General features: G+C 40.7%; 1 protein-coding gene across 1 annotated transcript; it reads right to left on the bottom strand.

Moving 5' to 3' along the window:
• Positions 1-7439: 7439 nt before the first annotated feature.
• LOC104269294 (methylcytosine dioxygenase TET1-like) lies at positions 7440-12496 on the bottom strand (the record flags this gene model as incomplete). Its single annotated transcript, XM_009870144.1, is given in 4 exon segments — positions 7440-7593; positions 8137-8230; positions 8858-8948; positions 9958-12496. Coding segments are annotated over 4 exon segments (2781 nt in total), but the record flags the coding sequence as incomplete, so codon positions are not given.
• Between the last annotated feature and the right edge of the window lie 9970 nt (positions 12497-22466).

Genomic DNA, 22466 nt, shown 5'->3' with positions numbered 1-22466 from the left:
GCCTAGGCCAGTCTAGGATTCTATGATTTTGTGTTGCCTTTTTACCTGTAGAAAGAATAGCAGTACACTTCACAGAAGAGGAATACTTTAGGTGTTCTACACGAACAATGTAGAAGATGGATGGAGAGGAAAAGAACCACCAGAAGAAAATAATAATCCTGAGACAACAGATCCACTGCACACTTAAGAGTTACCTTTAAAGTAGTACAGAAAACACACTGCCCAAACCCAGAGTGCAGGTACCTGAAAGCACACACACACGGATTAGCGTGGTTACCAGAGTTATGTGTCAGTACGTAAAATGGTTCCCACCTCAAAGGAAGATTAGAAGAAAGTGATGAAAATAAACTGTGTTCTTAGTGAAGGAAGCAATAAAATTTCTCAGAACATATCCTTGGATGACCTACATTAAAGTTCTTAGCAGAGTGCTGAAGCTTTTTGCTAAACTCTATGACATACAAAGCAATCTTTGTAAACCTTATCCATAAAGCACAATGACAAACAGAATATGGAGCAACACAACACACCATTGAACTAAAAAAGAAAAAAAAAGAAAGCTGAACATTCCTTCTTGCATATATGTAGGTTTTTAATCACAATCTGAAATGGAGTTGCTTTGTAAGAAGACAAAAAAAAATTAATTGAAGCTAGGAAATACATGAACATAACCTTTGAAAATATGTTTATCTGTTCCTCATATGTGACCCCTAGCCTCATCAGCTGTGAATACCTAAATTTTTTAACTCATTGAAAGTGGGGACCAAAGTACACTTGCAATTAATCTGTAAATGAAAAGGCTGTCAATAAATGAAAAGTTTCAGAGGGAATCTGTGCAGGCTTAGCAGGAAGAAGCAAGCTTAAAGTCATTTTGTGTCAGTACCTCTTCAGTTTCTCAGTACATCAAGTTGCTCTTTTTGAGTTCTCATGCAGCTCTGCAGTGGAAATACATAGTGCAGGAAGAGTGACAAACCTACAGGAAGGAAATTTATAGTTTCCTTTAAACTACCACCACACTTCCCTTGAATTAAACATAGCTGGGGTTCGCTTGTTAAGCACACAGTAGGGAATGTAATAATCTTCCTGGGCCCAAAAATATTTTACGATGTGTCATCTTTCAGGACACAAAAGTAGCTGATGGATTTGTTGGCTGAATCTCATTTCCGTGGCTCTTAAGAGGTTACACTGTTTGCCTAACTGACTAGTGCAGCTGGAGTGCTCCCATCCTTTTGTTACCAGAGCTAAGGAACTTTTGTCACCTGACTGGTGAGGGCTCAGAAGTTGCTTTTCTAAGTAGTGGATCCAGTAAGGCTCTAGCTGATCAATCATTTCTTGAATTACTCTTCAGTTCTCTCCAGTTTCTGTATTTCTATACAAGTTTCTGCAGCTTGAAATTACCAGGGATGGTTCCAAGATCTTTCCACCTTTAAACACGCCCAAACCACAGAGCAGTTTAACCAACTCCTCCCCTTGACTTTATGGAAGCATCACACTTGTTAATTCATAAAAGAGCAACATCATCATCATCAGGAGAGCAACATATATAAAATCTCAGTCTACATTTTAGGTCACTTCAATCTTTTCAGTGTCTGTCTGACACAGTGTCCTCCTCAGTAAGGCAAACGGTATTAATATACTGTCACAGCCACACAGAATAGATAATAACGCAATTTATTAATTCTTCATATGATACTTTAAAATGGGTATTTATTTCCTATCAAAAGTTTGCTAACATAATTCCTAGTGTACTTACTGTTTACCTACGAAACACTGAGATGCCAAATACTGTGTTAAGTCTGCAGCAAATAGGGCCAGTCCCTGAATGTTTCCTCCAACTGCGAACAAATGCACAAATCAGATGTGTGCAAATCTTGCGTCCCAAAGTTCTTGGTACTACTCATGATTTCTGAGATGTAGTTAACAACAGTAATAAATAATATTTCAGTCAGTTTAATTTTGGTCTCTAAGGCATTTAAAAGGAATAAGAAAGTAAACATTTCTTAAGTGGTGGAACTTTAAAACCAGGAGTTTTTTTAAATGGGAAAATAAAAAAACTTTTCCCCTGCAATCACTTTTCCATACAAAATAACTGTGACTTCTTAGTGACTCACAAATCAACAAAACAGACTTGTAGTAAGTTTGTGAAGTATTACATAACATGTAAATGTCATACAGACGTCTTTTAGCAGGTTTGTAGGGCTGAGTTATCCCTGAACTCATTTGAGCAAGCACCAGGGGCCATCACTACTAAATATCCATCAAAATAACCTGTTCCAGCCACAACACAGCACTTCTGGAAAGAAGAGTTACCAAACTCCCCACTGTGCTTGACTGATACCCACGGGTCCCATTCTGCACTCCCCCTAACTCAGCGTGAGCTTACGTGCTCCCTCCCCGCTGCCTTACCCGTGTGCCAGTGTAACCCCGGCTGGGACAACACGAAAAACTCCAGTGGGACACACCTCCTGCCAAACAGCTGGCTTATGCCCGTGCATATTTGGACACGCAATATCACAAGTATCATCCTTGTACGTTGCTGATTTGCAAGGGATGCTCATTTATTTTCATCCTTTTTCAAACCAAGTTTGGCGCACCCCTCCCACGCTGTGGTGAGGCACCCACCGCTACCATGTTCTGTAACCGCATCTGTTGGGCGGCATCACAACTACACACCTGTCCTTCCTCATGCCCACATCTAAAGGAAGCTGGCAATTCAAGTAAATTATTTTATTAGCCAGCCCAGATATTCTCAAAAGGCAGAATCTGAGAATGTGAGAAAGCTTTCAATATGAAAATAGGAGCCAGCCAACTATGACAGAAATACAATCAACAGCTTTTATGGCAACATACCACAGCTAAACCTGTTTCTACAAGCCACAAAAGAAGTTTTCCCAATTTTCTTAACAAAAAGCATGAACTGACAACTAGAGTGTATTTGCTGAAGAGGTGCCATACGCAGCAGAATTCACTCCAGCAATTCAGCAAGAAGTCCATCACTGTATGTGAAACTACAACACTGCTTTTTATGTAGCTGTGTACCTATCAAGTGAGTTTTATCTTTTTAGTAGCCATTCATTTTGGATCGCAAGTCCTTCCTGCTTTTCACGACATCTGTGCCTCTTCTTCTCTAGCAGAACAATTTTATACCATCAGCAGCTTGTCACCTCAGCATCTCATAATTTTTTTCAAATCATTTCTGAATGTACTGAACAGCATCAGTAAAGTTACGTTACCAATAAAACCTGCTTCAGCTGTCCAAACGCTTGAGTTCTGCTTACTTGAATTGTTTCTTTTAGATTGTTGAAGCCAATTGTCTCAACCCTTGGCAGGAGCTCGAGAACAAGGAATAAGTGCACTGTGAATAGAAATTACTTGATGTCCTTAAACATAAGCCAGTCTATCTAAATTAGCACGTACATGACTTATGTAAGTAGTTAAGAGTCAGACTGCAGAAGCTCAGCATACCAGATGCTGAATTACCACATGGATGAGAAATTACTTTCCAATTTAGGATCACAAGAATGGTCGTCTTAATCACAAGATATAAACCAGACACCACTAGCAAACAGTACAAAATTTTAATTGCGAGTTAAACACACTGCTATAGATTATTGGATTTAAAAAAAAAAAAAAAGGAACCAACAAAAAGGCCCTTTTTAGGTTTATTTCATGTGGTTTCACTGCAATACTCCCTCCAGCCCATTCTGAATCTCTTCAGTAAAATAGCTATATCTCCTTTCCAGGGTATCAGTAGTTGATTTTAAAGTGAAAACACAGCTTAACTGTTCACTTGTCATTCCCTGAAATGGGCGACTCAGAACAGATTGACTCAAGTTTCCTAACCTACAAGATTTTGCCTCTGCGCAAAGTCCGTGTATGGAGTCCTTTCCACAAAGGATGAGATTCTCTGCTCGGGTACAATCCCATAATAACCTACCCCAGTGCAAAGTGAAAGCACGGTGCTCTTAGAGCCTGCTACTATTCTAGCAGGTGATACTGCATCCCAGACAGCAGAGAAATGCTCACACAAGTGAGACTGCCCCCTCCTTTCTCAGTTTTCTTGCTTTTCAATTCCCAATTTCTATCACTTTCCCAATTTACGCTGAACTAGCAAACTGATGAACTACTTGCAAAATACATAAAAGCCCTGTAATACTGTATTTTCAAACAAATTATGGCCACCAGCAGGTTAACCGAATCTGATGCAAACCCCACCTCTGCTGTGTTCACACACAAGTCCTTTGCAGAGATTCCTGTGTCAGAAAGCTTCCTCACAGAGGACAGAAGGCTTTTTCTTCCTGAAGTTAAAGCCCCTACAAAAATGCTAGAGACAAGAGCAACAAACAAACAAACAAACCCAAACAACCATTCTCCCCACCAAACCGTAGCCATTTGCCAAGTTCAGATGTTATCCTCCGAGGATGAAACACTGAAGTATTAAGTGTGATGTGCGCTACCTTGATTTATAACACATTAGTATCAGACATCCTGAAGATTACCAAGAGGACATCACTTTTTAAAAAGACCCCAGAAGCAAGATGTTGATTCGGTGATGGCATTAGCCTGGTACCTGTGTGGGCCAAAGCAGGAAAGCGGGACGCAAAGGGAGAAGTCAAATGAACCTTCCTGAAGTGAAGTCACCTTGCAGGTCTTTCTAGATTTCCAAAAGCCATTCAGTAACGCACCTCAGCAAAGGCTCTTACGGAAACCTTGATGTGTCTTAGGACAAATCAAAAGGCCACACATGAAGAGCTGGTGAAAAGACACACAACAAAGGCCAGTATGTCTCCGAAGGGAGCTCTGCAGAACTGTGTTGGAGCCTGTGCTATTCAGTGTGTTTGTTACAGGTAAATAAAAGGATGACAACATTTGCTGGAGACACTAGGCAAATTCAGAGTAGTGAAGACAAGCACAGTCTGCAAACAAACGAAGGAGGAGTTCCTACTGCTGAGTGGGTGGTAAAATGGCACACAAAATTCACTGTATGTGCATATTTAATGCACATGGTGAAAATAATTCTATTTTTAGACAGAGATGGACTCCCGAGTTGGCTATTTCCATGCAGGAATGAGAATCTGGCATGACAGAAAGGACTATGAAAATGCCAAATCACTGTTCTCCAACAGAGAAAAAGCAAAAACTGCTAGGGGCTACTAGGAACGGAGCACAAGGATGAAAACGTGATGCCAGCATTTTAACTCCTAGCATAAGAAAACCAGAAGGAAAAGGAGATATAAAGATGACAACGCTTACGAAAGGCCACTGAACACGAAGACACTGCCCCCAGCTCTGTGAACCACAGAGCCAGGAACTACTGGGAACTGAGCGAGCCTGCTGGGAGGTGAGGGCCCTGCTCCGACACCGGCCAGTGCTGCGGGCAGGACATGGGCAGGACGGACCTGGACCTCCAGCCCGCCTTGGCCGCTCTTATCGTTTCTTATCTCTCGTCTGCATTCAGAGCTGGAGCCTTAAAAACGATGTTGCAACTCTGACTGAAGATAACAGACAGCACGACAGCTTAGTTGATCTAAGACAGCGTTCACCGAAACCAGGACGACTAGAGCGAGTTACACAGGAGCAACTAACAAATTCATAAACCACTGCACATCAACTGACGTAATCGTAGTTTATCATCACACATACCTCATGAGAGCAGAAAAAAAAGCCACCCAAAATAAATCTGTTATCAGATAAAGCACCGATAAAACAATGGGACCAACATGAATCAAGTCACTTTTCACTAGCTGGTTACAGGGGATGCACAGTAGAATGAAACTTTTTATTCTCTGAACAGGTAGGCCAGCAAAATGCAGTAGTTCAAAGGGTCTTTTTTTTTTTCTTTAACTTATTATGATGAACTTGGATAAAATACCCTAAATTACAATACATGAAAAAAATTGAGAAGAGACAGGTCACACACAGAATCACACAGAAATGTTTATTTCTTCTCAAAAGAAGACTGAAAGAGAATAGATTCCAGAGGTTTATGGTGACCTGAAGTCTGGGGAGGAAAATATCATCTCCTTTTGGGGGAAGGAGTCTGTCTCAGGAAATGTTTAACACGTCAGGCACATGTTTGGATCCACTTAAGTGAAAACAACTTATGAGGGAATTGATATTACGAAATGCAGTCACTAACAGAAGAACGTATGGACAGATGTTTTAGAAAGCCTCCCTCAATCCTAAAGTGTTTCTACTGAATCACTGAGACAAAATTACCTAGGAGGAAGAGGGGAAAATAGTTCAGTATGATCAGCAAATACATCAGAGTTTTTCCTATCACGTTTGCTTCAGCGGAGCTCCATCGTGGTGCTCTCACCAGCAAGTCCCTCGCAAGCCCTGAGGGCAACAGGCAAAGGCTTGCCCATCTGCACAGCAGAAACGAGCCTGTCTGGAAGCACACTGTAAATGAGTAAGCAAAAGTCTCCGCACAGCCGACACAACCTCGTGACTGCAATTATCAGAGAGCACAGCAAACGTCTTCCATGTGCTTTCAAACAAATTTCACCATTATGGTTCTTTGGTCATAGCCAAAACTCCGATTTGCTCTGTTATAAGGATTAACATGAGCATTGCCAATGAAAAGTTCATGCAGCTCATTAAGAATACCAACCCTAAAAATGCAGATTTTATACAGGATGAAACAGTTCTACGCAGGAGATTTCAGTGATTTCCTTTCCTCTCCTGTACTGAATGGTCACACAGCAACAGCAGACTTGGAAACACATTCATCCTCTGTAGATCTGAACTCGCACACAAAAAATTCACTGCTGCATAAAACAAGATTGAAACTTAAGTGAACGGTAAAGCGTACTCTCCCATACAGAAATGTGAAAATCTAACTGGCTGGAGAGCAGGTGCCCATACCTCAAACCAGCCTTTTCTGTAGGCAGCTTTCCAACCGTGATGTTGGACACCAACAGCCATGCAGATACACAGCAAAAATCTATCCTCTCTGTTTTACATGAAAGACAGTATGTGGGTGCTGGCAACAGAAAAATCAACGTCTTTCAACTGCTCAAAACTATTTCTAAGGTAAGATTTTTAAATACTTGTCCTCTGTTAAATCCAAGTGTTTTATTTAGTTGAAACATAGAGAAAAATCATTCTATTCTTTTTGGGTCAGTTGTTTATGAAATGAGTTTTACCATTTTTTTTCTTGGATGCTGATTTGTTATTAAATATTATCTGAAGCAACACGCACATATGGGATTCCTTTCTGGAAAACAGTTTATGTACTGAGTATGAAAAACACATTTTGACTGTTCCAAACATAAGCAGTAAATGTTTAGCATGCAATATCATTCACGTACAATATGCAATAACCTTATTTTTGTCTTGTGGTTACAAACACTAGTCTACCAACCGTACAGTTATCTTCATCGTTTTTCCAATAAAGTCTGAAATTCCTAAATACGGCAGTAAGTTTTTTTTTTCTTTAACAACCAAGTTCTTTTATTGTTTTCCAAAACTCAAGTTTACAAGATTTCCAGTCTACTTTTTACCTCCCTCGGTGGTTTCAGCAAAGATTAAGGACAATCAATTCTTTCCAAGCTCTCTCCTGGAGCTTGTGTCTGTTACCTCATTTCCTGGCTCCTATGAAGCAATGTGAGACAAGACTTTGGTGAAAACTATCACCATAACATTTATATTTCCAAACACTGAGTTCAGTTCATCAAAACCAGTAATGAACTCCTTGGTATATGAGACTGAACTTCCTCATCCATCACACTCTCTCCTCTTCAGGTTTTCATATAACTCAGAAGCGTTTTCAAAAACGTTACTGGATAGTTTTCCAACTCTTCCAAGCAACCAGCCCTTCTTTTCTCTTTCACACTTCCCAGTAACGTATTTCACTAGACACTTCAACTTCCAGACACTGTCAAGGTCTTCTTACCCTTGATTTGGTCATCTCTGCTAGCCATTAAGCACCTCCCTTTCACACTCATTCAAACCACAGCATAATATATAGCACCCCATCTTAAATTTAAAAAAAAATAATAAATATTGTGTTCCTTAGCTGCATCACTCAGACATTCTTTGCTAAAGATCAGATTATATTTAAGATCAAGGACTACACATAATTTGGTATTTAAAAGCCACACAAAACAGTTTTACTGCTGTAACATAAAAACTTACCCACTTGGCAATTGGACACCCTTGAGAGCTTTTTCCTTCTTTTCCCGTATAAACCACTACCTCTATTCTTACAGCGCTTCCTTTTGCTCCATACCTGCATTAAAAAAAAGTTGATGAGTAAACCAAACTGCTGTAGACCATTTTAAACCAAGAAACATTTTCAATAAAATAACTGTTTTTCACTTTACTGAGAACAGAAGAAAAAGTATTTATAATGTCAAAGAATACTTTTAAATTGAAATTCTTATTTGCAAGAGCAATTTTTGACTTCTCTCTTCTGATGCCAAGCTTCTGCTACTAAGGAAACTTTATCCAGGGGAAGAAAATGCTACCTTCACATAAATCCTAGTGCACTGAGTCACTAATATGACCCTTCTGTCCAGTTTGCCACAGCTTTTCCGCATGTAGGACACTAGAAAAACTAACTCTGCCAGGTGCTGATCTCAGTCACCCCTAACGACTTCAACAGCACCAAAGAGCACACTGCACTTGAAATTCAATTGCGGGATTGCAAGAGCTCAGAAAAGACACGAGTTTGGACCTGAAATGCTACTGCTTACCTCACGCACATCCGAGCGGGGAAACGCTTTATAAACAAGTACTGTAAAACAAGTTACGAAAAACAAAGCTAAACATAGTACCTGACTTCACACAGCTCTTCCTTCTTTCCTGTTTAGACAGGTGAAAATACCGTGAGAATTAAATGCTGGATTTTCCTCACCTGTTCTCCATTATTTCTCTCACAGCAGCAACACTCGGTCCTGTCCCAAGGTGTGTGTAATATGGGCCTTCATCTTTCTCTATAATTTGCTCTGTAAGCAGGTTGAGAAAACTAAGTTGGCACATACAGAACTTATTTACACCATTACAAGTGAGCTTAGAAATGGTTTACAAAACTTAAGTCACAACACATAAAATTTGTCCATGAAATGTGATGAATAAAGAGCATGACAGACCTTCCTCCTCAGAGGCACTAAGATTATTTTATCCTTGTTTCCTCCTATTAATCTGCAAACATTTTTTTTTTTATGTTATAAAGTACTCCTAATTGGAGTAATATTTTGCATTCTTTACAAAGTTTTGTTAGAGGAGCTGGCATGTATTGGCTAAGTAAGCTTCCCAACATCCTTCTTGATAGGAAAACATTAATTTATTTTAGACAAAGAAGAACTGAGGAGAAAAAAAAATAATAAACTGATAGTCACATACTACAGAGCAGAAAATATAATCCAGGCCTCTCAACTAGCACTGCTGATTCAGAACATTAAAGCAAAGATGAAACAATCTGCCTGTGTACAATTTGTTGTTAAGTCTCTGACTTGATTTTCCATCTGTGAGCTCTGGTAGTTTGAAAACACAGCATGTTTAACGCCACCAATCCAGCTGTATTTGCAAAATTCTCAGCGTCGAGTTTGGCCTGACATCTCATCCTGCGACGCCAAGTATTACGCGTGTGGCCTTGCCTGAGGTGCATCTGATACACTGCAGATAAATTCACTCGGAGAACAAGCCAGCAAGGACAAAACAACAAACAGAAAAACTCCTTTTCTTCCTGGGTTTAAATGTAAGTAGAGAATTTAAACTTGCCAGCTGCAATACCAAAAATACTCATTTCCGCCGTGCTTTGCAGGCCCGAAGAACACCAGCCAAGCGTCACAGAAAGGGGAAAACGTAGTTTTCTCCCATTTCACCTTAGGGTGAAATACTCATCCCTTCACAACAGCTACAGAAGCGTCAAGTGCACCTCCTCACATGGAAGCAAGCCCTGTGAGCACAGCTCCATCTGAAAGGTAGAGGCAAGAGCTAGCAAAAAGGACTTACCGACACAGTCACAAGTTGGCAATTCCGATTGTCCTTTTTTGGTAGGAGTATCTATTAAATTTTTTGTAGGGGTATCAAGAAACTTCATAGGTGATTCAAGGAAACTGCTGAGCGTGTTTTTTGCTGGAGAACACCCTGAGTCACCTGCGCTCTGGGGATGGTCAGCACCCAAACCGGTCGACGTGAGAACAGTCACTTCGCCCGCACACTCCATGTTCCTGAGAGCTTCGACAGCACCTGGGGCCTGGGCCCCGCCACAGGGAACAGGCGGCACCTTCGGCGGCTTCAGCTCCCCTTGTTCGAGAGCACCCTGCGGGACACCGGCTTTGTCCTCACCACGCGTTTCGTTAGCTCTCAGGTTAGACTGACTGGAAGTTTGAGGCAAAGGATGCTTCTGGCTGACATTCACTGCTTGCTGTACCTGAGAATTACATTTTTCTGTAAACATCTGTAGGTTTTCACTTGGCCTGCACAGTAAGGATGCCATTTTCAACTGTGAAACGGCCAGAGGATTGCAGGAGGACAGGTCGCTCTGTTGGTTACGTGCAAGAACTTCATTTTTCAGTGGGTCAATGCCTAGTGGGTCACCGGAGCCTGCAGTTTTGGTTTGCTCATTCACCGTCTCGCTGCCAGACAACTTGTCTTTTTTTTTCTCTTGCAGTGGCTCAGGTAAACATCTATGGAATTTTATCTGTGTTTGCGGGAGAAATAATCTAGTTTTCTCTTGTGATGCTAAAGTATTTTGATTCAGTGCTCTCTGTACTTTGGTTCTTGGAGATTTTTTTTCAGACGGAGCTGCTCTGGAGTCCTGTGGCATGGTTTGACCAAGCTTGTGCAGTTTTGATTGTATCCAAATGTCCTGTAACTCACTATGCTGGCACGACAACAGCTCTAGCTGGTTTTGATTATTTTGTTGATAGCGTGCTTCTTGAGGCTTCTTTTTGTGCCTTGGTTTCCACGGCACAGCATTTCCTTTTTTATTTGCTGGTTGTTTTTGCTTTAACAGTAAAGAACTATAATTATGCCTAAAAAACACAGATTCTTTCTTCTGCAACACATCTTGGTCATACTTTGGCTGCCTCTCGTGCGAGATTAGATTAAGCAGCGATGCCTTTATGTCATTCTTCTGCTCTGGGTTTGTTTGGTTAGACTCAATTAGCGCTGCAAGTTGAGTTAGTTGTGTAGCTACGTCCTCTTCATCCTGGCTGTGAATTCCTCCTTCTTTAATAAAAGCACTAGCTTCCAAGTTCGGCTCATTACAGGTTGGCTTTTGCTCTAACTGGCCGAGAGCTTCCAACTTGGTACTTGTTTGCTGGACGTTACGTGAAGCATTGCAATACCGTGCGAGGGTGACTGGATCATGAGCGTAATTTTTCTTGGCAGTATATCCTGAAAATGATTTTGCATTGGATGTTAAGTCAGATAAGGTTTTGCTATCTCTCGAAGATAACTGTAATTTATACATTTCCCCAGCCAGGCTGGCGGGTTTATCCCGCAATTCAGAACTTGAACTTTGGCCGTTGTATAATACTGCCTTAGTAGGGAGCTGCTTCTGCGCGTGAGCGCAGTGAGCCAAGAGCTGTTGTTCATTCTGTAAGTAAGTGTCTTTGATTTCTTTTAACGCAGAAGACGTGAAGGGGGATGAGATATCCCTTTTGTAACTGTGGAGCAAGCTGGAAGTCATTTCTTGTGCACATTCAGTACTTTCAGTTTTAGCTGGTGAAGTTGTTTCTAACGGGGCTTCGGATAGCTGTGTTAAAGCTTCAATAGCTACAACCTGCTCTAGAGTTAAATTTCTGTTTTTAATTAGGGACAAGAAAGTCGGCTGGAGTGAAGAATCCTCGTGCTGCGTCTCCGTGTCGGGTAGTTGAAAGCCATCCTTCCCTACATGCACTTCCTCTTCGGGCAGGGGAGGACAGCACAAGCTTTCTTGAAGATCCAGAACAGAACCTGTCTGCAACGCCGACCGCTCAGAATCCTCAAAGATGCTGCAAGTGCAGTTTTCCTCCTTTATTAAAACATTTCCTTGTTTCTCTGGGTGAATGCAGCCAACGCCAGCCGACAGAGTGTTCACTATGTTACTCAGATTGGTACCCTTCATCCATTGCATAGGGGAGTTGCTTGTCAAATCCAGCCTTTCCTCTACGGACACTTTTTTCAGCGAAGCGACCGCTTCCGGTGGTGAATAATGTAGGGTTTTTATGCCATTTTTGATGGTCTGTGCAAACGATTTTTTTGGCTCAGCTAACTGACTGGGAGAGACTGCTCTTTCACCGCCTTCAGCGTTTTTCAAGTATTCGTTGCCTGTCACAGCTCCGTGGATATCTCCGTTGACGTGGACACCAAAAGCGGGCTTCTCGTTGTGGACCCACCTCTCTGCTTCTAAGCCGGTCATTCTTTCTTTCTCCTTAGACTGCACATTTTCAATGGGGACTGTTTGGTTTGTTTTCACCCTGTATTTTTCACCATGACCACATATACTGCATTCCATGAGTTCTGGTCTGCGGCCATTTACTGGTTTATTTTCTAAATTTGCCTATAAAATAATAAGAATAAAAAATGTGGTAACAGCTGCTCAAAAACATTACAAAGAAGCAGCATAAGATTTACAGCAATTTAATCCTACTTTGACAGATATGAGGAATATCCTAATTAAGCACAGACATTGGAAAAAAAACAACAGGAAGTCATAAAAACCCCAAAGCCTAAAGGCCCTATCCATATTTATAGTTATTTTTCTCCACTGTTGCAGTGGGGCAGAGAAAGAAAGCATGTGCATGTGGTGATGGTAGCAGACGAAAGAAATGAATGAACAGCTAAAGGACGTTAGCTGTAAGCTATCCTTAACAGCGTTTTAGTAAACTAAATTCTAAAATTTGGTTAAACATAGTCTTCATCTTCACTGACACTATACCATTCAGGTGGCTGAAGCAATGTCAAAATCTATCTAGAGTCAGAATATTTTGTTCTGGAAAGAATAAGCCTTAAGATAGCATTACAGATATGAAGTAAGGAGTTATGCAAGCTAAAAAAAATAAAATCAATAAAAATCAAGGCAAGAACAGCAATAAAGGCAGGAATCCAATTGTTATTATGTTAATCAAATTCTATTTATATTAAATTTTCTTTTAAAAAGAATTTTAAGTCACAATAGACAGTGCTGGTACTTAATCTTCTTTCCACATCTAAGAGTTATTTAAACAATCTGTAGCCTTAAGGCCTGCTTAACAAGAAAACCAGCACCCCTTTTCCAATCAGATATAAGAAATACAGCTGGTTAATTAACCATACACTGGCACAGTACGTCTTAGCAGTTTCCAGAAAATAGCACCCAATTTAATCTAAAACATTGTTAAATCAGACATGGTTTTGAAGCGCGTGGACTTCTCCGAGAAAATAACTCAGAAGAACAAATGCAGAATAGTTTTATGATTAACGATAACCATCGAGAGGGAACCGCCAGAACCCCCCGGGCAAAACAAGGCACACGGACCCAGCTCCATCTGGAGCCCAGCAGCCACCTCAAACCTGAGCCCCGAGTGATAAAAAGCAAACCCAGGGCTCCACAGATACTATGAGAGGCACCAAATTCTCATGGAAATGCTACACCAAAACACATCCAGCACCTAGGCAGCCAAGTCAAACCTCTGGGAATTAGACTAAAAAGAAAGACGCCGTATGCGATGCTCCTTCGTGACACGCAGATGCTGACTAAGGGTCTGCGAGCCTGAACGCCGCTGGATCGTGGTGAGTTTCAGTCAACAATGCACAGACCCAGGGGATCACTGAGCAATTTCTAAGAGATCCAACAAAGGTGGTTCAGCAACTCTGTTGTTTAGGAGGGCTAAGTGCATTACACGAGCCTCTGCAACCACACCAGAGAATATTTTAAGGGTCCACCAAGGAAGAGTAAAAATCCACAATCCTGTATCTGTGCAAAAGTTGAATTTCAATTACCTTAGCTTCAGAAATAACTAGCACATGAAACTCCTCTTTTTTCATCAGCAAAGGTCCATCTAGGATCTCTACCAGTCCAGAAGTTGTCCCAACCACTTAAAAATTGTTATTTAAAATAATTCAATTAGGCAATCAGGAGGCTGAGGATATTGAAGAAAATAGATTAAAATAATTCCCTAGCTCTTGTACATTTTCAACACAACAACACATTTTTGTATCCCCTTCATTTTTAGAGGATGTCACTCCCTACATTAAGAAAATTCTACAATCTGAGTCCAGTGAATTGAGAGCAAAGAGAGGTGGTGGGAAGGAGGGTTCAGCCATGATGAGTAGAGAAGGGAAAATCTGACAGAGAGTCCACCGACACCACCCTTAAAGTGCAAAAATGTCATCACACTTCTCTCTTGCCTATGTTGTTTCTCAGTAAAATACTTTCATCCGATCAAGAAGCACTGCTATGTTCCCAACTACTCAGGGTATTCCCTAATATGCTAGAAGTGCACAGGTGCAGTGCTTTGTCCCCATAAGACCTCGTGATCCAACAGTAAAGTGAGATTACTTTTAATATAAAATTATCCCTCATACATCATAATCTCCACTAACATTACTGGAAGCTACCCACATGAAATGGGGAAGAAAAAAAGAACCAGATGAATCATATCTTTGGCAAGATCTGGTTCATATTTTATTTTTCCCACACAAAGAGTAAATATTATCATATAACCAGATTTTTTTTTTTAATCAAACTCTCTTCCTTCTGAACACTACATTGCTTTTTCTCTTCCGTTACTGAATCACAGTGAATCCTGAAAAAATACCTTTTTCCTTCCTCTCCTACCAGACTTTCCATTGGCCTGTTCTGTTTAATACCAGAAGTTGTTGTTTCTCAACATAAAAATAAAAGCAGACATACTAGCAGGGGCAGAGCTTCTTTGATTCTTCTTCAGTGTAAGCCTAGCAGACCAAAAGTAACAGCTCAGCAAAAGCCTTTTGCAGCTGAATAGCCTAGGAGCAATCTATCATCAAAAGTCCTGAATCAGGACTCAAAATAAATTAGTGAAAACTACAGAGAACGATACCACCATTCCAAGCAACAGTCTTAACATTCGTGGAAGCTAAGCACGTAAGCCTGAGCTGATTGATTTCTGTATCTTCTACATGAGTGTCACAAAAAGCTGAAAAATAAGCCAGATCAATAAAAGTAATTTCCTCTCTTGCTCGTTAAGGAGAGCACTACACTATCGGGAGACATAAAACCAAAACAAATCCCACTCAAGCTCAGACTCAGCAGTTGTTACTGCTGCTAGGACAGGAACCAGCAAGGAGAGTCTGCCAGAGCCATTGCTGTAGTACTTAAACTTCAACCAGACATCAGCTCTGACACACACACACCGACAAAATCCACTCCGTGAGCTCATGTTTCCACCACACAGAAGCCAGTTACGGCAACTCATTTCACCATTCTGAAAAGGGTCAGACTTAACATTGATTTTTCTTTCAAACACAAGATGTCTCTCAGGTCATGCAAAGAGTTCACCAGAGAGTACAATGCTAAAGCAGGTAGCTTTAAGGTATAAAGACAGTTCCACAACTTCTGCACTTCTAGAGGTCTCTGTGCAGAGAAACAGTTTGGGGACCTTTATTAATGAAATGTAGCCTGTACATACAAGATGTTTTGCTTCTCAAGTGAACAACAATCACAGATGGTACTGAGGGAAAGGACATGTAATTCTGCACTTTAGAAGCTACAACAATCAAAGCAAATAACCTCTACTCGTGGCAAAAGCATGTAGACAACGTTTTAGCAGAGAGGCTGGTTTATGCAGAAAGTCATGGGAACAAGAGGTTCTGCAAATCCAGACGACGCAACCTGACCTGGGCACACAGCAGAGCCCGCTCGGGATGCCCAGGCTTTTGCTGCCAACTTCCGTGCCTCTGAGCATCAAATGCATCCAAAGCCACCAACTTGAGCATCACGGCAGGTAACGTGTCACACTGGATCTTACAACAGTCAGAAAGGTGTATTCTTCTTCATATCTATAGCCACAACAGCGAAGAACATTCTCCAAGCTACAGCTTAGCTCTCTCTTTCCCAGTTCCATCTCCCTTTGATCTACACTTGTATCCTTTTTGCTCTGTTCTTCAAACATCAGGCAGCTTTCCCGCCAGGAAAGTTCCTTATCTTGTCTTTCCATGAGAAATTAGTATATCACAACCTTAAAGTCTTCACATGTTTGTTGCCGTCATTTTCTCTCCTACACCACTGCTGCAGCTGTCCTGCTCATCTTGTCTAACAACTTCAGCGAGACCACTTACAAAGAAGATCTGCTGCATCAGACCTTAAAGGATGCACTTATTAACAAAATCAAGAACTACAGGATACCAATTCTGGCTGTAAAGACTTCAAATGGTGACTCCCAGAGATCAGATTAACACTTGGAAATATGCTCTCTCAGCCACAAACTCAAATTATTGTTTCTGTCAACCTTGAGCTCTAGGTTGTGAAAGCTACAAACTGGAGCAAGACAAATAATACTGAGTGAAGGACATCCCATTATCCCACACAGACACCCAAGAAGTGGATGTGCTAAGAAAAAAAATAATAATCCAAATATTACGCTACTTTTTCTGCCACAGAAGCAAACAAACATCTTGCTTGGTGGTTTTTGTTTTGTTTGGTTTTCCGGTTTGGTTCATTTTGGGTTTCTTTTTTTTACTGGTGTTTTGAATTACTCAATCATTTGTCTTCAACACTGAAACCAAGCACTCAAAGAGGCACTTGGCAGCCCTGGAAAATACAGCACTCAATTAAGCCACAAAAGAAAAATGATACAATCAGCAGCAGTATGTATGCCCTAATAGAATCTTCCCCTAACACGCTTTAACTCAAAAGGAGAGATGAAAGAAATTCAGTCTTTGAATTTATCCATCCTAGCTAATGTCTCTTGTGGTCCACTCATTTATGAAACCATCACGACAGCATTAACAAAGTACTGCCTGGCCCTTAAGTGAAAATGGAGAACCATCTCAGTGTTCGTAAGAGGGTGTTCAGGGAACACACCACAGCCATATCTAACATTTTTAGCTCTGATCTGGAAGAAAAGTGAAACTCGTACTGATAGAAAAGTAGCAAATAATTAAAAGATCAGAGATGATGCTTCCTAAATGAAGCAGCGAGCCAGCTGCGAGCACACATTTCAGTCCAGCTGAGGGTGAAGTTGTGTATCCAGCAACAAAGACATGAGACTATAGTTACAAAATGCAGGTTTCCCTCTTAGCAAGCAGCGCCTTTAAGGAGGACATTAACATGGTCAATAATCAACTATGCAGTAACTGCAGAGACTCCTTCTGCAACTTTATGGCCGAAAGAGTTAGTAAGATTCTTGGGTGCCTCAAAAATACAATTAGGAAAAGATGAGTTACTTTCCATCCTGTACTTGGCACTTTTGCCCCTGCTAGCGGAATAAAGCATCCAGTCCTGACATACCCAATTCAAGCACGCCGCTGGTTATACTGGAGAGGACTTGGAGGACCACGAGAGTGACAAAGGATTGAAGCTTCTCGAAGGGAAAGCCTCAAGTTCACTCTCTATTCACTCTCTGCCATTTACAAAAAAAAAAAAAATAATAAAAATTGAAAAGTCACAAACTGCAGCTAAGTCTGTGTGCAAAAGAAAGGCTCCTTGTTTCAGCAGACAAAAATATAACAGGACTCAGTAACTTTAAGGCCAGAGAAGTCTGGCCTTGAGCTACAGTGCACAATTTTGCAGAGGGACAGAGAAAGAGTGAAGAATCTTTTAAGCATCTTGTCAGGCGTTTTCATCTATGGAGTTTTCACATTCAACTTTTCTGAGCTATTTTTTAAGATGGGATGCTCAATCTGAATAAATTCGCTAGTCTTGCAACCTCTCAGCACAAGGAGAAGTGATCAGGAGGACCTTGCCCAAGTTTACCATATGGGAACCAAACTGATACAAGTTAACAACTTCAGTTAAAATTCAGTAGAGAGCTGAACCACCAAGGTAACAACGTCACATCCCAGTTCCTATAATATAACCAAGATCACTGGAAAGCCATTCTTGTTAGTTTCTGATATGTAATTCTTGTTTCCTTGATATCAGTTAAGTTTCATGTATTTGTCTGTTTGGTTTTTTTAAAAAAGCACCTTTATAAGAATGCATGGTTTCTTCTTACCGCCAAAACAAAATCCTTCAATTTGGAATTTGTTTCCGTAGGAATTACATTTTCTGGTCTCTACATAGGCAAGGCTCCCACGAATGTTAATAGGAAAGTTCTCTGCAGTACTATCTGCTAAATTAACTTTACCATTCTCAGTAACCCTAAATATAAAAATCCTAGTATAACATCAGAAATAGGGGAAAAAAAATTATAGAAGTAAGCATGCGCTGCGACTCAAGTAAGTTTGAAGTTTCTCACTGGTTTTCCCCCACACCAGTTACACTAAAAGCAATAATTTGCTCATCAATACAGTATTGGATTCTAAACAAGTAGCGCCTGTTTTCAAAGCATTTTCTAGATAGTACTATCTCTAAGTGCAGGGACAAACAGCGAACAACAGCTTTCTGGAACTTGCAAAGCAATCTCAGTTACTGCAACACCTATATCACTCACAGCAAGTGCAAGTATTCAGTAAAGCTCATAATTCAGCAGTGAACACAAATGTCAACGAAACAACAGAGGTGGAATAGGAAACCACCGTTTATTTTGTAATGTTGTAACTTGGTTAAGAACACTTAAACAATGTATCCATACACCTATGTAAGTGACCTGCACCTACCGGTGTACATTCTCCTTCCTTCCTTCCCCCAAACTGCCACCCTTCCTCATTATTTTATGACATTTTTAATCACAAACACATCTTCTTTTTAAGAAGCTCCACCTCTAAGTCCACTACAGTAGAAGAACCAGCACTGCACTGAAACGCAGCAACAGTCAAGATCTACAAATTAACAGTGATTCACAACATGCAAAACCCCTCCAAAATCACCGTCGTCATTAGTCTCCGCAAGGCTGCGCACGCACGAGTAGTCTTTGCAGTGCTGTGCAAACAAAACGTGGAAGTGCTTCAAGTGTTCACAAGTGCATTCATGTGGAAGTGCTGGAAAGACTCCACGTGGAAGTGTCCTTCTAAATTACAACGATAACCATGCCTGCTCACATTCAGTCAAGAGAAAAACACAAAATAAATGTAACCTCATTTAAATGGATAGATCTATCTTGAAAAAGGTCAGAATTAGAAAAACAGTTCTTTCAAAAAAAAAAACAACCTAGATTTTTTAAACTAAGCTAACAGCTTAGTTATTTATCTCATTAAAAATAAAAGTTAACTAATTTGTATAGGCTACTCACATACCAAAACTGAGCTCTCCCTATTAAAAAAAAAAAAAAAAGGAGAAACAAAGCATGTAAGAAATAGCTGAACACTTTCAACCAGTACTCAGATAAATTTATTTAGTATTTACTGAAGGAATACATTCCAAAGTAATAACGTCCCTTTTAAAAACACAAAGAATAAGATAAGTATTTTCTGGACAACTTCCTTTCCAACTTGTATTACACCATTCTGGCTTCTTCCTCTGTAAAATTCCACTGCAGTCCAATTCCATCCATTGACTTGCTTGTATCTCATTTTAAAGGGAGAAAAAAAGTAATAAAATTTAATTCCTTCCAGCTAGATATTCTGGCAGATATTTTGCACTAAAAATATACACCCTAATTTAGAATACATGTCCAAAATCAGTTCAATCCACGCTCACTCAAAGCATTACCATGAACGCGGCTGGGCCAATGGTTGGACTAAATGATCTTAAAGGTCTTTTCCAACCAAACCTGTTCTAGGACCTACACTGGTGCCCCTCCTGTCTACACTTGATGTGGGCAGGTTTCCCGGACAATGTGGCACCACGTTCAACCATCCCATTCTTCCAAGTGCCAAGTTCATGAACGCGCGCAGGACTGCAAACATTTCCCCATGGTTAAGGGGAAGTATATCCCTTTCTTAGTACCCATCACTATGAACTCGCCAAGACTCTTTGACATGCATCTGCTTGCTAGAAGCAATGAACAGATGCTTTTTCAAGAGAAACATGGAGAATCTAATGCAGTATTACGGCACAGAAGAATTTCCTAAATGACTCCGCCAGGAAGGAGCACTAAAACACAAGTGCGGAAAATAACAAACAGTAAACGGAAGATACAACATAATAGCATATCTCACTTTCAGTCTTCATATCTGTCCAGCCTGTTTTCAACAGGGAAACACTGCTTATTTTCACTCTGTACAGCAGAACTTGTCAATAGACGAAAACACAAAGAGTAGGAGCCCTGCAAGCAAACTAATATGCATCTATAAAAACATGGGAAGTTTAGAGAAATAATAACTTCATGTATTATGGAAAAAAGTACTACAAATCCTCCTTTAAGAAGAAAAACAAAAAAAGGAAATATTCTGGTTTGAAAGTGTCACAGGTCAGATGCCCTCAGTCACTACGGATCATTAAATCAAATGTTAAAGCTACATTCAATAGATATGACAACATCACTTCACATGGCAGTCCCACCACTAACAGAAGACGACAGGTTAGACAGACATATACCAGAATGTCATCTTTCTAAAAATGCCCCGGTAAAGAAGACTACAAATTATGCAGCTTTTTTCCGAGTTTACTGCAGCTGACGGAGTGCGACATAACTTAAGATGACCAACTTCCCTCCAAAATGAAGGAAAACCCCACTAACCCCAGGAGATGCGTTCAGGGTTCCATGCCTTACTTGGTGAATGCAAGCAAACAAACTCTTACAAAACACACTTCAGCACCACAAAACAAAGGCAAATAGCACTAAATGCACTACAGAATCTGTTCAGCTAAGTCAAACCAGAAATAAACACAAGCCCAATGACTAACACATGGTACCACGCACACACATGAAAACAGACAAGCCTGTCCATTTAAGAGCTACGGAAAAAAGGAAACCTCAGAAGGCGTCTTGGAAAGGAGAGGAAAGACAGCACCGTATTACATCGCAACTTGCTCTGCCATCAAATCAGAAACAACGGCGAAGGGAAATCAAAGAGAAAAATCTGAAAACCCACTACACTTCCCTACTGCAGAGGGACGCCTAATGCAGCACGTGCCTGTCACCAGAAAAAAGGTTTTTCACACTCTGACAGAACAGGTGTCCCACCGACTGCACCTCACACGGCCGAACGATTTGTTTCCAGTCCTTACTGTGCACACTGCCATCGGCTTAACCACGCAACTCACTGAACAAACAGACGCTCATGTTGTAGCTACACCTACACGCTACAGGAACAACTGTAAAGAAAACCAGTAACTAAAAAGCATATCCACGACTTAATGAAAAACGCTAATTCTTAAATGATAAATTTATTTAACGCAACAGGAAAAAAAAAAGCACTTGCTAATGCTATGCGATCATAATTACTGTTGGGAGGTGGTTTGGACCACTACTTCCACGTGACAAGAGAGACAGCCTTCAGGTTGCGCATACTCGCAGGTCAAAATTACTTGCTCCTTGCTTAATCTTAACTTTTAACTTCACTTTGTCTCGTACAATTTTAACTCCTTTAAGCAAGTTTATCTAATGTGTAATAGTGATGACAAAACCTGTAAGAAATCCAGATGTGTTCAAATAAAATTACACTACAGGCATTCAGTGTTTATCAAACTCACTATGCCCAGTAACTTCTGAAATTGTAATCTACCAAAACAACACGAAAAGGTCTTGTTTAGCAAGTATAAGAGAATAGTTCTGCAAAGTTTAACAATTTTTTTTTCCTCATTGTCCTTATCTCTGTTGTGCAGGTACCATCCATTTTACTTGCACTATTCACCCTCCCAACATACTGGTTTACAACAACAGAATTAAGGAGTGCTTTCTATTCTAAAGGATAACTGAAAGATGGGATATTAATGTGCTACCTGTTACTTTAAAAAAACCAACAACGTTAGCCATGAGTGTAGCAAGTCTGTGTGTTGTTACAAAAAGTAAAATATTTCCATGTGAAGCACCCATCTTTTGTTATCATGAAAGATAGCCATCTTAAAAATCTCAGAGAAACGTGTTACCACGTGAAACTGTGGGCTGGTCTAAGTCTACAGAATTTTCAGTTTCACTAGAGATGTTCTAAAGTTTAAAGAAAAAAAAAAAGGGATCAGAGGTAGGGCAAGACAAGCATAAGATTTCCACTTTTGCGAATTTGGTTTGAGTTGTAACAGTGGCTTCAAACATTATTACGTTCTAGATGCCATAAAATCCGTATTCCCAAAACCCTCCCACAGTCCAAGCGCTGCCTCTGGAGGAAGGGAACCAGGCACAGAGGGAACCCTCCCTGCGACAGAAAGCAAACTTTCGGGCTGCGGACTTGGGCTGGAAGATTCAATTTGCACACAGCATGCCGGAGAGAAAGCAGGAGGGGGGGGAGAGGGGGGAAAGGGAACACGTTCCGTGCTTTTAAAATCAGCGGAATCGGCGCCGCCCGGCGTTAACCCTGCGGCTGCCGGGCCGGGC

This window comes from Apaloderma vittatum, unplaced genomic scaffold, assembly GCF_000703405.1.
Source record: "Apaloderma vittatum isolate BGI_N311 unplaced genomic scaffold, ASM70340v1 Scaffold28435, whole genome shotgun sequence".
In the NCBI taxonomy this organism is placed as follows: domain Eukaryota; kingdom Metazoa; phylum Chordata; class Aves; order Trogoniformes; family Trogonidae; genus Apaloderma; species Apaloderma vittatum.
The sequence above is the reverse complement of the archived record's forward strand: the minus strand, read 5'-3'. Positions and strand labels throughout refer to the sequence as shown.